Below are 16,047 nucleotides of genomic sequence, written 5' to 3' on the forward strand. Positions count from 1 at the left end.
GAAACTGGGTACTTGAGAGTGAGTGGTCAGTGAAAGGACCCTCAGGAGTATTATATCGTTTCTAGTCTTAAGAAATCTGTAATATAGTAATGTTCCCTTACAGATTTCTTAAGACTTGTTGTCTAGCACTTATGAAACAGAGAGCTTTTGCACCATTATGTAAGATAGCACTAAAATTTTTGTATTGTCTCTTGTTATTGGTGTAGCATGTATTCTAAAAATTGTATTTTTGTACACTACAGAATATCTCCTGAAGAAGATCCATTTTTTGAAACGTTGTTATATAATCCGGAGACGACGTTGATTATGTATCATGGTTCAAGGATTTTCTTATGATTCGTTTATCATGTTGTAGTGCTTCAGATGGTAATACATAGATAGCATTCCTTATAAGTCTTAATGACTGTTTGATTTGTGGGTCAGACTATCATGACTGTTGGCTTTATACTTGTTTACATTCTTTTATATCTGTCAGGAAAGGTTTGGGCACTTGAGGTAAAAGGTCAAAGGATAACAGAAGTCATATAGGTCCCCTTTACCAGAGGCAGAAGGATATCTCACAGCTGGAGTCTCCGTCTTCTGAGGCAGGCCGAGGCAGGGCCGGGCACAGCAACAGTGCGAAACGGCAGGGCTGGAGTCTCCCCCATCTGAGGTAAATTTTCATGGGTGCTGCTTCTGTGGGCGGGACTCAGGCAACGCAGCCAGTGAATAGGGTCATGTTCTGAGTGGTTACAGTTTGAAATTCTTTTAGGGATCTTTCACATGGCTTTCAAAATAGCATTTTTTTAAAAAACAAACAAACCCAAAAGTACAATTGCGTATGCAAAAGATAAAGCATTAACATCTCTTTGGGTGACTTTGTAGACACCAATCAACACAAGGGTCTATCATCTTGCATTTTATACTTAGATTATAATCAGCAATCTATCTTGCATTTCTTGCAGACATTCTTTTGTCCTGAAGTTTTAACTTCCAGTTTCTCCTCTCTCGGCAAGGTGTGCAGTCAGAGGCTGATTAAATACAATTGATGTGAAATCAGATGAACAGAATTCTTCTAATTATAATACACTGTTGTACCAAACAAAATATGGTGTTCATTTGGTCCTTCTTCACTAAGCAGTACAATGTTCCAGTGAACCATTTTAAGTTTTAGGTGACTGCAATATTTATTGCTATAAACTTTATGAAATGTTGTTGCAGCAGACTGAAATGTGGACCAAGTAACCTTTAGTTAGCACTGAGGTACTCTTTTCTGCAACTGATCTACCATTTATGGCACTATGATATTATACACAGGCTGTGTGTCCTGGTCTCAGACTGTTTAAGGCTTTAATGACAATAACTAACACTTTGACTTTTGCCTGGAAGGAAGCAGTGAGCCAGTGAAACTCTTAAATGTTTGCAAGGTCTGTCATAACGAATACCAGTCAGTGATCTCGGTGCTGTGTTCTCTTTAAGAGAAATGTGCCCTCCCTAACATTAGCGCAGCAGGCACTATAATTAGAAATTGTTAGCTGCCATCGGGAATTTTAACTGCAACTGTTGATTTTATGAATTATTATTTATTCTTTGGATTATTATTTATTGTTTTACTGAATGTTGTAAGCTGCCCTGAGCCTGCCCGCGAGATAGGGCAGGATATAAATTGAATGAAATAAATAACAGATAATTGGATCGATCCATTCTGAAGGTTATTCTGCCTTGACTGTCCTTTCAGTTTTTCCATAATGTTTTGTTTCATTTTGAGCTTTATCCCCTTTTCCACTGGAACCTTGCAAGGGACCTGGATTAGAGGCATTTACCCCAACCCCCCCGCCATGTATTTTTTTTAAAAAATGTCAGATTCTTCTGCAAACCTAGGGGGTTTCCCAAGTTTGCAGAAACATCTGTTTAGAGTCACTGTGGCACTGACTGGTGGATTTAGATATCTGCCAGTGGGGGCCACATTTGAGAAATAGATATATAGATAGGAGTTCTGTTATTACCACTAGCAAGGCAAAAGTTAACAGTTGGCAGGTAGAATCAGCAGGAGACAGCACGCCATATCTGCAGGTAAACCTGGAGATTGAGGGAGAGTTAATTCTTAGTAACATATGAAAACCCTGCATCCCACATAGACAACTTCTGCATCACATCAATGGGGCAAGTGATGCTCTGTATTCTTGATGCTGGGGGGGGGGCAACAGTGGGAGGGCTCCTAGTGTCCTGGCCCCACTGCTGGACCTCCTGATGGCACCTGGTATTTTTGGCCACTGTGTGACAGAGTGTTGGACTGGATGGGCCATTAGCCTGATCCAGCATTGGCTTCTCTTATGTTCTTAAAGTTTGCCATTTAGTATAATCTTCCATTTTATGTCCAGCCTCGGTCAATTTAATATAGGGATGCCAGACCCCCTCATGGGGACAGGGGTACCCTGGTTTCGAGTGCTCCTCTCCGTCACTGACCAGCTGGCTTGGCGGGGGGGGGGAAATTACCCCCACAAACAGGCAAGAAGCTGGAAATAAATGTCACATGCCTACGTCACCCAGAAGGGACACGGGCATGTCCAGGGGTGACACTCTGGCTTTTGGGCAAAACTCTATGGTAGGAGCTAATTCTACCATAGAGGTTTTGTCCACAAACCAGAGTGTTGTCCCCAACATCCCTGGTGTGCCTACATTACTTCTGGGTGATGTAGGCATGTCGTGTTTATTTACGGCTTCTTCCCTCCTTGCTTCTGGTAATTTCACCCCCATTCTGTGCTAGCTGGTCTGACAGACCAGACAATCCTAATTTAATATAATTGGGAATGTAACCTTTAATCTGTAGATTGATCAGTGAAAGCATTCTTGGTAATGTGCGCTGGCCGAATTTAACCAATGAGGCCCAATGTTAACTATAGAGTTAAGAGTAGGCTTATTTATATTTGGGACTTCTTTGTTGTGGTGTGAGATTATAAAAAAGATATGAAATAAAAGAGTAAAGATGGGATTTCCCTCCAACAGTGGATAATATTTTTATTAAATACTTTTATTAAATACTTTTAAATACCATTTTCAGTATGTCGAAAAGAAATAATCTACATCCGAATGGTGGTAATACGCAAATATTTTTAAATGCAATTAATCAAGTAAATGAATATTTATGTATGACCAGTATGATTACTGGTGTGAGAGTATTTAGTATTTAAACAGTCATAGCATATCAACTCTAAGCAAAGCATAAGAATATGTTATGTGAATGAAACATCAACCATGAAACTTGGGTTTGGATTCCAGGGGCTTTTAAATCCGTCTAGCTCAAAGGCTCTGTGTTCCAGAAGTCAGGATCTTCCAAATGTCTCCAAACAGGTATAGTTTGCCTTTCTCAGATCTGATTCTCATGGTCAGCAGCTAACTCCCTTCCACGAACACAGCTGCTAACCATCAGCTAATCTACTTACTCCTTTCATATATATCTCTGTAGTTACCAATCCACTCCCTTTCGGTTGCTATGAAATATCTCCAAGCACGTTGTGGCAGAAACCTGGAAGGAAGATGTGAAAGAGTGGAGAAAGTTTAACTTTTATTCTGTCAAGGTGATTGTGGAACCGCTGAACAATTTTAATCAAACCAGAAAAAGGCATAGGGCATAGTTAAGTCATATGCTCGACACATGTCAGGTAACGGGTGCATGACCAGACTTGCTGTCAGACATACACTGGGGGAACTCACCTTAAAAAGTGCTCAGTCACTGAGCCGTGTGAGGGAGAAGAAGCAGAAGAGGCAGCAAGGCGGGGCTTTTTGCCCCCTTCCTGGCTTCAAGAGCCCTGACCAGCGTGCGGTGGCCTCTGGTGGCCTGGTCAGAAGTAAACATGACTGGGCTGGAAGGGACACACCAGTGCCGGCAGGAGGACAGGGACAAGGCAGCCAGCTGAGGGGTTTAAAGAGGAGGATGGAGAAGGGGTTTGGGGAGGGAAAGTGAAGAGGGAGGCTGGAGAAGGAAGCTGGGGCACAGAGGCAGCAGTGGCTGCACAAACAGGCCCGGAACTGGTGAACCCAGAGGTGCCGGCGGTGGTTGATGGGGGAAGTGCCGGAGGCACAGGGACTAGCATGGAGGCAAGAAGGAACTTATCGAAGGGGGACACTGCAGAGGAGTCCGTGGGGCCAGGCAGATGATGCCTGGGGCAGCGGGGCAGCAGAAGCCACAGAGAGAGCTGACAGAGCATTCAGCGACCGGGGAGGGCCAGGCATTAAGGATGGCATTAAGAGAAGGGACTAGGGGCACAGAGGTCCTCGGGGCTCTACTGTGGGGACTAACTGGGCAAACTGTGTAAAAAGAAAACCATAGGAAGGTGTGGCCAAGGATGAAAATGGGAGGGTGACCCCTGCTGGTCAATCCGTAGGGGAACGCCTGATCTGAGGCCACAAAGAACAGGACACTCACCTTAACATTATTATAAAGAGTTTTGTACATAGTGGAAGAACAATCATTTCCTGATTAGTCAGTATTCCTTCCATCAGTTTATTGACAGTATACTCAGTTTCTAAAACGGGAGCAGTTCTGCAGTTAAATGAAAATAAGAATAACAGCTAATATATATATGTGTATGTTTCTAATTGACAGACAGGCAGACAGACATGCAAGCCCCCACATGCCTAAAGCTCTGATATCTGGCATGAATTAAAACCTGTGCTATGGAGATTGACGGGTGGAACTGCTGAGCCACAGCATGCTAATTTAATGCTGACAACCGTGCTCTGACTGGTACCAAAGCTAAGTAACCACCCTTTACAAATACATACAGGATTCACAACATACTTCAAGAGAAGAAGAGTCCTTTTCTTCCTCCCAAAGTCTCCTGGGGTTGCCCAATTAGGGGCTGTCAACCTTAGTGTTCCTGTAGCATATCAGTGAATTAAACACTGGTATATCACCTTGCTGCACACTGCTGGCACTGCCACCTCTACCTTCCCCCAACACCAAGGGGGAATATCATGCTCTGCAGAAGTGAGCCATGACTCACAAAACCTCCTGCCCTGCCAAATATATTGTTAGTCTGTAAGGTGCTCCTGGACTCTTGCTCTTTTCTGCTGCTACAGACCAACTAATATGGTCACCTACTCATCTTGATCTAGGCTCTGCAGTTGGTCACCTGATTCAGGTATTTGGCTGTGAAGTGGTTTCTTTCCCAGAAGAAGAGGGAGAAAGGTAGTGACCACAATGGTGGCAAGGCAAAAGAGAAAATGTCTTGAACACACATGAAGCTGCCTTGTACTGAATCAGAGAACTGGTCCATCGAGGTCTACTCACACTGGCATCAGCTCTCCAGGCTCTCAGTTAGAGAGGTCTTTCCCATCATCGACTACCTGACCCGTTAACTGGAGATGCCCGGGATTGAACCTGGGACCTTCTGCATGCCAAGCTGATGCTCTACCACTGAGCCTCGGGGAGGGGCCTCTCTATCCTGCAGTCAAGTTTTCCTTCCTGTCTCAAGCAACCACTTGTAGGTTGGTTCATTTCCCAGTCAGACTAGGAAGTGGAGGCAAATGAACCAGCAAGGAAGAGCAAGATGAGAGACAACACTGGGATAATGGACCACTCTGCTGTAGAGATTTACTAGGTGAATGTTGGCCACTCTATCAGTGGCATACCAAGGGTGAAGCGGGAGAGCAGTCCACCCCGGGCGCAGCTTGGGGAAGGCCCTTGAAAGGGGCCCTTGAAGCCAGCGTCATGAAGTGTCCAGCCAAACGTCTTTCCTTTTATTTTTAAAATGCAGTTCTGGCTGCAGCCACTAGGGGTGCAGGGAAGTCTGAGTATAGCTAGGATCGGCTACACTTCCCTTTCTCCAAGACTGAAGCAAACTTGCTTAACAACAACGGACTGTTAGCCTACAGGTTATTTTCTCCAATAATCCAGCCTTTCCCTCTTCCTTTCCTTGCACCCAGCTCAGCCAGATCTAGTAAAGCAGTAGTTAGGGTGCTGCAGCAAGACAAAACAACCTTTCTCTCTCTTAATTCCTCTCCACATGTTTCTCATTAATTTCTGTTTCCCTTCACCTAATTTTTCCGTGTCCCCCCTCCTTTATTTTCACTTCTTGGTCTTAAGACTTTCTCATCTAGGGTTACCAGATGCCCTCTCTCTTTTTTTTTGGTGTCCTGATGAAAATGTCCTCTTTTGGGGTTGGGAGCCTGAGCCTGTTTTGCCCTCTAGCCCTTCAGTTTAAACAGGAAGGGTATTTAAAATGAGATGTGTCATCGTAATCAGTTGTTTAAAGTAGTCAGACTAGAAATAAGCCCTCTTTTTTACTTTTCAAAATATGGCAGCCCTGTCTCATCCCTGCCCTGCTTGGTGACAGAACGACACTGGTTCTGCTGGACTTCCAACCTCCCCCCTTTCTTGGACTGATTCTGGGCTTGGCATCAGCTGACATCGACGCTATAGACCTATTAAGAAGGGAAATCTCCCCAGCGTATAATTAGCAAAAAAAGAAGGGTAGAACGCTGAGACAAACTATAATAAAATACTTATATTTATAGCCTATTAGTGTCATCTCTTACATCTGTTAACATACATAAATGTAACATCCAAACCCTGGCAGTAACGGCTCATATACACAAACTAGTGCACACAGGCACTCAACAAAATGTAAACCAACAAGGTGCTGTTTTTCTGTGCTCACAGGAACACAATAATTTATACAGGTGCTTTTTTCTTTTAAGAAATGACACTAATAGGCTATAAATATAAGTATTTTATTGACATTGCCACTATGGCACAGGGTTTGCTGGGCACTGTACATTGCACTGGTTCTGCTGGGCTTCCAGAGAACCAGTTTGGTGTAGTGGTTAAGTGTGCGGACTCTAATCTGGGAGAACTGGGTTTGAGTCCCCACTCCTCCACTTGCACCTGGCTGGATGACCTTGGGCAAGCCGTAGTCCTGATAAGAGCTGTTCTTGAAAAAAGAGCAATTTCCGTCAAGAGCTCTCTCAGCCCCACCTCGAATGTATGTCAGCTAATTGTTCCATTCTTTCTAAAAGAAAAGGGAGGTCTTGTCTGTTTGCCATTGATTCGGGAGCTTTAGTTAAAGACGGATGTGCCGCCATTTTAGGTGTCACCGCGCCTGATTTTCCCAGCTCTGTTTTACTAATTTTTGAATTTAAAAAGTCCTGAGCGTTTCTAGGAGTTATTTTGGCTGAGATTAGTTTAGGGCTGTCTTTCTTACCCATTCCTTTGTGAATGGGGGTCTCGATTGAGGTCAATAGCAAGGTGTGAAGAGGGAAGAGGGTCGGAGTCGACAGATTGAGTGACTGTCATCTTTCTTGGCATCACCACGCCCCTCGAATTTGCACACTTAACCACTACACCAAACTGGCTCTTTTCTGCTTCCCTCCCCTGCTGCTGAGCTCCCTGAAATTTTGTTCCCAGGGTCAGCAGACCCACAGCAGCAGCATACGGGGCAAAGTGGGGATCTGCAGTGGGAGAGGGGAACCAGTGGAAATGCAATGCTCCAACTTCCTCAAATGGAAAGGCCAATCCATTAGAGAAACCCTATGGATGGATATGAGCTAGTGTTAGTAATGAGATTTTAGACTGTATTTTTCTCTCTCTGCTGTACTTACTTCGGAAGTAAATCCTTCACAAAGCCAGTGTTAATAAAACTCGGACATAGGCATGTTGTCTTGATTCCATCCTTTCCCAAAAAATATAGTTCTTCTGTCAGAGAGTGATGAAATCCAACAAGAGCATGTTTGGATGAGCTGGAGGACGGGAGGGAAGAAAAGTAAGAAATTACTTACAGAAATACTAATTCTAGGTCACTACGTGTATTTAAAGCCTATTTCTTTTCTTTTTCTTTTCTTTTGCACATGGATAAAACTGTTTTTTTTTCAAGGGCTAAACTCTGAGATTTACCTCTGTTCCTGCTGGTCAACTAATTTTTAACGGGGCTAATATTTTCAACTGTGGGAGGATAGAAGAATCAGAAAAATTGGCTCCACCCACGGAGTCACTCCCACATATGCTGGCAAGGAACTCTTTAATCCTGCCGAAGGAGTCTCAGAGCGGTTTACAATCCCTTTCCCTTCCCCTCCCCACAAAAGACACCCTGCGAGGTAGGTGGGGCTGAGAGAACTCTCTCAAAAACTGCCTTTGAGAGAGCAGCTCTGAAAGAACTTAAGTTATGACTGACCCAAGGTCACACCAGCAGTGTTGGGGGAGTATTACAAGTGTTGGGGGAGAAGGCACTGTGGCATCCATGGGAGCCACATTTGGGATCACAGCTTTATCCTCTTCTGGAACGAGCTGCCACAGACCCTTTGGCAAAGCTCTCCCTCTAAGTGTCTCAGCAGCTCACCTTAGCTCTATATACACAAACCCTTTGGAACACTGGATGAATGTACAGAGAGGGTGGGCGGGTGGGCATTAGCGTACTGGCCCTGCCCTCCCACTGTCAGGGCTATTTTTGGGCAGGAACGCACAGGAACAGAGTTGGCCTCCTGAGTTGGCCACACCCAGCAGGAACTCATTAGCATAATAGGCCACACCCAACAGCAGAAACTCATTAAAATTGGCTACATTAGGGGTGTGTGGCCTAACATGCAAAGGAGTTCCTGCTACAAAAAAAGGCCCTGGGTTTTGACAACAAAGTAAACAGAATAAGAAGCAAAAGGTGGGTGTGGCTGGATGACCACACTTCTGGTAACATGGGGGTGCGGCCTAATAGGCTAATGTGCTGTGCTGTCAAGGGTGTGGCCTAATATGCTAATGAGTGTCTGCTGTTGGGTGTAGCCTATTATGCTAATGAGTTCCTCCTGCTGGGCTTTTTCTACAAAAAAAGCCCTGCCCCCTGTGATTGATGGCTCATGAGCACCGAGCCTCTGTCTGGAGGAAATACCTGTGTGTACACTGCCTCCCCGAATTTGGAAAGTAGCATCCCAGATCACCGAGAGGGGCAACTGGTGATGGTGCAGGGAGCTTATGCTTTCCGTTCCTCCCCATGCATTCAGTCAACGCGTGGAGAATTGTCCCTTCCCCTGTGGTTGTTTTGGCACTTGAAAAGGTGTGTGTGGGGGGAGAGGACAAGAACGTCACACTGTTTGCATAACTTAAGCATCATCGTGTCACATGTTAATTTGCTGTTAAATCCCTGTCTGTAAGTTTTGGACCTCCATCTACCGTTCCAATGTATTTGAAAAAGTGTGCCTTGCACACGAAAGCTCATACCCTGAATAAACCTTTGTTGGTCTTAAAGGTGCCCCTGGGACTCTAGATTTGCTCTGCTGCTTCAGAACTACATGGCTGACTACCCGGATCTACTTCCATAGGGTTGTTTTAAGAATAAAGCAGAGGAGAGGAGAATGATTTAAGCCGCTTTGGGTCCCCATTGGAGGGAAAGGTAGGGTATAAATAAAGTAAATTACATATATATATATATAAAAATTAATATACGTTCATTTACTTATGCTGCTTTGAAAGCCAGGAAGATTCTTGTTATTTGGGATAAAAATGTACTAAAACCTGACCCACAACTGTTCAAACTGTGCCACAGGAGCTGCAGTGTGTGAGATGGCACTTGGGCCACTGAATGGTGCCTTACACTCCACACGCATGCACTGATCTACATCTAGAGACAAGCTGTCCGTCCCTCTGCAACTCAGAGTTTTCCCCTCAGATGGCTGTGGCCCCGCCCCCAGCGTGCCCGGCGTCATCACGTCATATTCGGCTGACGTGCATGCGGCGCGCTCGCGCTCGGGACGCCGTCCGGGAGCCCCCCGCTGCAAAGAGAAACGGACTTGGCAACCCTAATGGGGAGGCACCCCACAGTGGAACAGATCTGTGAGATACAACCCACTGAGTCTGATTTTGTCACTATGATAGATGACAATCAGGTAATCAGAGGTCATTTCAGGAGGGATCGCAGGGGATCGCAGTTCCCCCGGGTGAGGTACGGGGGTGAGGTACGCCCCCTGCTTCCGGCCGCCCCGCTTCCGGCCCTCATTCAGCCAGGAGGAGGCAGGAGAAGAGGGAGGGTAAGTTGCTTCCTCCCTGCCTCTCCCCACCCCTGCCTGCCTGGGGCCAGGGAGGGCCTTCGCGGGGCTTCCTTGCACCCCCGCCGGCTTTGCAGCTCCACTGCCGAGCCCCATGAGGGGTGGCCGGGACCGTTGGGGGCGGGGTGTGTGGCCTTATGACACACTTCCGGTGATGTCAGGGGGTGTGGCATATGCTAATGAGTTATGCTAATGAGTTCCCCTAGCTCTTTTTCTACGAAACGACCCCTGCAGGTAATACATACCTATAAGTCACCATGAATGGCACGCTCAGAAAACCAGCACTTGAAGCAATTGTGACAATATGGCCGTGGTTCATTTCAATCATCGCTGGCAAGAATGCTTTCACAGTCTTGAGAACAATTAAAGGTAAAACGAACAAGCAAATGTTAGAAGCCAAATCTGAGGAAGTTGTCAATCAGAAATGGGTCTGTTCTCAATGGTTTGTTTGTTTGTTTGGTTTTGTTTATAGTCCGCCTTTCTCAGTGAGACTCAAGGTAGATCACACAGTGTGAGTCAATGCAATCAATAGGGTGAGACATCTACTAAGCAATGTAATAGGATTGCAAGCAAGGACTTGGGAGTGAACACGTGGATCCTGGCTTACTATATATGGAATGAGAAATGCCAGATGATTAAGCTTGATTCAGAAAACTAAGAGGAGGAGGAGGAGGAGATTGGATTTGTACCCCGCTCTTCACTTGGAGTCTCAGAGCGGCTTACAAACTCCTTTCCCCTCCCCTCCCCACAACAGACACCCTGTGAGGTGGGTGGGGCTGAGAGAACTCTGACACAAACTGCTCTTTTTCAAGGACAGCTGTGCCAGAGCTTGTGACTGACCCAAGGTCACATCAGCAACTGCAAGTGGAGGAGTGGGGAAATCAAACCCGGTTCTCCCAGATTAGAGTCCGTGCACTTAACCACTACACCAAACTGGCTCTAGAGATCATATTGCAAATCTGTGTTGGTTACTGGAGCATACAGTAGAATTTCAGAAGAAAATCAGCTTGTGTTTCATAAATTATAGCAAAGTTTTTAACTATGTGGGTCATGAATACCGTAGCTATGCTTAGTTTTAAAAGATATGGCTGTACCACAACATCTCTCTCTCTCTCTCTTTTTTAATTTGCAACCTATACCCTGGACAAGAGGCTATTAGGACAGAACTGTGTAAGCCGCCCTGAGCCTGTTCGCGGGGAGGGCGGGGTACAAATTGAATGAATGAATAAATAAATAAATAATATGGAGAAACAGAATGGTTTCCAGTTGACAAAAGTTGTCAGACAAGGATTATGTCTTCCTGTCTCTTCAATCTGTGTGCAGAACGTTTCGTAAGGAAAACTGGATCAGCGTTAGATGAAGGTGGAGTGAAAATTGACGGAAGGAACATTAAGAATCTGAGATATGCAGATGACACTGTATTACTGGCAGAAAATAGTGATGACTTGAAATGACAACTGACGATGGTTAAAGCAGAAAGTGCCAAAGCAGGATTATAGCTGAACATTAAGAAGACAAAAGTAATGACAACTGAGGAATTACACAACTTTAAGGTTGACAATGAAGAACCTGAAATTATTAAAGATTTTCTATTCCTTGGCTCCATTATCAACCAAAAGGGGGAATGAAACCAAGAAATCAGATGGAGATTGATACTGGAAAGGGTATCTGTGAAGGAGCTAGAAAAGAAGAAGAAGAGAAGAAGAAGAGATTGGATTTATACCCTGCCCTTCACTTGGAGTCTTAGAGTGGCTTACAAACTCCTTTCCCTTCCCCTCCCCACAACAGACACCCTGTGAGGTAGGTGGGCCTGAGAAAGCTCTGACAGAAACTGCTCTTTTTCAAGAATAGCTGTGTCAGAACTATGGCTTGCCCAAGGTCATCCAGCAGCTGCAAGTGGAGGAGTGGGGAATCAAACCAGGTTCTCCCAGATTAGAGTCCGCACACATAACCACCATGCAAAACTGATAGTGTGAGGATTATAATGTATATGTGTGAAAGCTGGACAATGAAGAAAGCTGACAGGAAGAAAGTTGATTCATTTGAAATCCTATGACTGTTAGGTGGATCTGTAAGTGGTCGACAGATTGCACTCAAAGAGTGCTTGTGAATGCTTCCTCATCTTCTTGGAGAGGAGTGACAAGCGGAGTGCATCAAGGATCTGTCCTGGGACCTATTTTGTTCAACATCCTTATCAACAATTTGGATGAAGAGATAGAGGGAATGCTTATTAAATTTGCAGGTGATACTAAATTGGGAGGGTTGGCAAATACGGTAGAAGACAGAGTCAGGATACAGGACGATCTTGAACATGAGTCAGTAGTGTGATGTGGTTGCTAAAAAAGCAAATGCAATTTTGGGCTGTATCAACAGAAATATAGTGTCCATATCACGAGATGGGATGGTACCACTTTACTCTGCTATGATTAGACCTCACTTAGAGTATTGTGTTCAGTTTTGGGCACCACAATTTAAGAAGGATATAGACAAGCTGGAACATGTCCAGAGGAGAGCAACGAAGATAGTGAGGTGTCTGGAGACTAAGGAGGAAAGGTTGAAGGAGCTGGGTATGTTTAGCCTGGAGAGGAGACAACTAGGATTGCCAAATTCAGATCGTCTGGGAGCGGGGGGCTCCCGGACGATCCCGGGCACGTGCGCGCGCACACCGCGTGCGCGTCACCCGGAAGTGAGGTCGCACGCTGGGGGCGGGGCCACGCGATTTGAGGGGAAAACAAAGAGTTTTCCCCTCAAATGGCTGCCTCAGGGGAAAACTCTTTGTTTTCCCCTCAAATCGCGTGGCCCCGCCCCCAGCGTGCGACCTCACTTCCGGGTGACGCGCACGTGGGGGTGGGGTTTCCCCCGGGCCCCGATTCCGGCGCGCCGGTAATCGGAGGTCCGAAGCGGGGGAATCCCCGCCCCCCGGCTGCATTTGGCAGCCCTAGAGACAACTGAGAGGTGATATGATAACCATCTTCAAGTACTTGAAGGGCTGTCACATAGAGGATGGCGCAAAGTTGTTTTCTGTTGCCCCAGAAGGTCGGACCAGAACCTAGGGGTTGAAATTAAATCAGAAGAGTTTTTGGCTAAACATTAGGAAGAACTTCCTGACAGAGTGATTCCTCAGTGGAACAGGCTTCCTCAGGAAGTGGTTGGCTCTCCTCCTTTGGAGGTTTTCAAACAGAGGCAAGATAGCCATCTGACAGCAATCCAGATTCTGTGAATTTAGGCAGATTATGAGAGGGAAGGCAGGAAGGGTTGCCTCAGTGCTTAGTTCTTGTGGCCCTTTTTTACACACCCAGGGAAATGCTGATTGCCACTTTGGGGTCAGGAAACAATCCTGGAGGTTTTTTGTCATCTTCTGGACATGGAACAGCAGTCACTGGGGGTGTGGGAGGTATTTTTGAATTTCCTGCATTGTACAGGGGGTTGGACTAGATGACCCTAGAGGTCCCTTCCAACCAATGTTCCCTCTAAGCTGTGGAGTCCTGTGAGCAAAAATTCTACTTTGTGAGCAGCTGGCATCAAAGTTGTGAGTGAGTGACTTGGCTACTGCATAAATTAGCTTGCTCTGTAGCCATCCCTTCCAGAGTGAAGGCAAAAATATGTGAGCTGAAGGCTAAATACTGTAAGCTAGCTCACGCTAACTCAGTTTAGAGGGAACACTGCTTCCAACTCTATGATTCTATGATTAAATGAATAACTCTGCTTAGGACTGAGATGAAAATGATAGTATAATTAGGTGAGGGGCAAAATGCAAACCATATTCTCAGTGTTAATACTAAATTGAAAGTAATATCAAATTTATAAGGTTGCATTGGGCATATCCTGCACACAATATGTATGATTGTAACATGGCATCAGTAATTCTTACCATACAGGTAAAGCTTTGCATTACTAACTACATTTACCCAATACTGAGCAAAAACATTAACATCAAACATGCTCTGGATCTGTTCATCCGTGACTGAAAGAAGATGTCCCGTGGTTATCACTCCGGCGTTATTAATCAAGATACTGATGTCCCCAACGTCTTTTTTCACCTATAAAATACAAAGCAATCCACAGGGATTGAAAATTCAGAGAGAATGAAGTTTCAGCTCTTTCTTGTTATAGGGATACAATTTATTTCAAGTCTGCGGTGGTGATAGACACTGGGGTCTTTCACAAAAACCCACTTGCATTACCCAATGTAAACATGGGTGTTTTTTTCTTGTGTTCACACAACTTCGTAAACATCCCGGCACTTTCTCATATCTTCCATGTTTTTCTCCCCATTCCTAATAAAACTGGTTTGTCCCGCACCTTTTTTGGTGGAAAGCGAAATGTATTTGCAACAAAGTCTCTGCTCTGTAATCTGAACTAAGTTTTTCACATTGGTGACTTCCAGCACAACCCACTAGGACGCAAAAACTCTCCCAGAAAGGGCAGGCTAGTGGGTTTTTAATTTTTTAAAATTCCATTTCAATGGCAAAATATTTCCGCAATCGAAGGTCCCTGTGTTGGGGCAACTTCCTCTGCTCTGCCATGCAAGTGCACCCGCCCCCTCCCCCGGTCTGGTCTGGTCTTCTCTCTCTGTATAGAACTATTGCAGTGTTTTTGACACATCAGCTCCCAGTTTATCTGCCTCTGTTGTACATCAGATGTGTTGTTGAGCCCTTGGAGGAGAATCCACTGTTCACACCACACACACACACTTTCTGTTCCTGTTGCAGGAGCCATATTCTGTAAGCCATTCTTCAATGGTCAGTAAGTAATCATCCTTGAATGCACGAGATACCCAATAAAATGATTTGAATCGTAATACCGGCATTGAACACTCTCCTTGCAAAGGGGGTGCGGCCAGCTGGCCTCTGCAACGGGAACACTTTCTGTGTTGTGCTACTTTTAACAGATGGTTGAAATACTTTTAAAGGTACAGCATGTTCTGCAATGGCAAATTTAAAAAATAAATCCCCCAAACATCTCTGCTGTGGCCACCAGTTTCATCAGGACTCAGAAAGGAGACCTTCCCCCATGAAGCTTGGTTTTTGGTCCCCTCCCAGTAGACACTGTCCCCTGAGAAGGGCAGCCATTTTAGACAAAGTTCTCGCTCCTTAATTCTACTGACAAGCACACACACACCACACCACCTCTGCTGGAGGAGCCTGCCCGTTCCCGAACTAACTAGTGGAGCAATACTGAAGCCAACGGTGCAAATAAATTATCTGTTGTGCTTCAGCTACTGTGCTTTACACAAGAGTAAATGGGGCTACTCTCATGTAAAGAGTGAAGGCGGCTGCTGAAATGCTCAAACGCTTCAACGAATGTACAAAAAAAACGCCAGCAACCTGGAACAGATGGCACTCCTGAGGGGAAGTCTGAACTGATCCCACTGATAGCATGATCATCAGAAGCAGCACAACATGGCCGAAGTATGGAAAAAAACCCCCAAAATACAACCAGCGGAATCCAGCACAGTTAAGAACTCTAAAAAACCAATTATTTTCAGTGGGTTTAAGTGAGCTTCAGACTTAAAATAGATTCTTCAAGTGCCAAAGCATGCAGTCTGTGAGCCAGAATTCTATAATTTTGCCATATTAATTATATACTAAGTTTGGCATAATTAAAAAAAGATAGCAGACATGATAGCTGGCAAGCTGGGGCCCAAGGAGTGATTCCATTAAAAACAACTGTTTGTTTCCCAAGATGGAACTTTTCAGTTAATGCCATGCGATGTGACCATAAAGAACTGTCTACTCATAATAATTTACACATTTACACAAATGTATCATGGAAATCTTGGCAGAATGGTTCCCTATAACACACACTCCACTTCTGAGAAGAGGAACAGTTATTTAGGGTTGCCAGCCAAGTGGGGTGGGGACATGCAAGGTGAGGGAATAGGCACTGCGACCATGCATGAACCCAGAAGTGACATCATCAAGTTGGTGTGATGTTTAGGGCCAGGTGGTAAACAATAAATCTAAGGGACCACAGTGAACAAAGAAGTCCAATAGAACAAACACTGTGTAATAGATCAATATAGGTTCAAATAATTGA

At 45.0% G+C, this 16,047-nt stretch overlaps 1 protein-coding gene across 1 annotated transcript in view; it reads right to left on the bottom strand.

Annotated features, from left to right (window-relative positions):
- Positions 1-3,076: 3,076 nt before the first annotated feature.
- LOC107113246 (17-beta-hydroxysteroid dehydrogenase 13-like) overlaps positions 3,077-16,047 on the bottom strand; it is a 28,962-nt gene continuing 15,991 nt past the window's right edge. The window contains exons 3-7 of the mRNA XM_015414547.1: positions 13,917-14,048; positions 10,254-10,360; positions 7,582-7,719; positions 4,406-4,522; positions 3,077-3,505 (exon numbers count right to left, since the gene is read on the bottom strand). Of these exons, the coding sequence (XP_015270033.1) occupies positions 3,415-3,505; positions 4,406-4,522; positions 7,582-7,719; positions 10,254-10,360; positions 13,917-14,048 (585 nt within the window). The 3' untranslated portion in view covers positions 3,077-3,414. The remainder of the gene's footprint in view (positions 3,506-4,405; positions 4,523-7,581; positions 7,720-10,253; positions 10,361-13,916; positions 14,049-16,047) is intronic.

The sequence above is a fragment of the Gekko japonicus genome, unplaced genomic scaffold, assembly GCF_001447785.1.
Source record: "Gekko japonicus isolate JY-2015 unplaced genomic scaffold, Gekko_japonicus_V1.1 scaffold545, whole genome shotgun sequence".
Lineage (NCBI taxonomy): Eukaryota > Metazoa > Chordata > Lepidosauria > Squamata > Gekkonidae > Gekko > Gekko japonicus.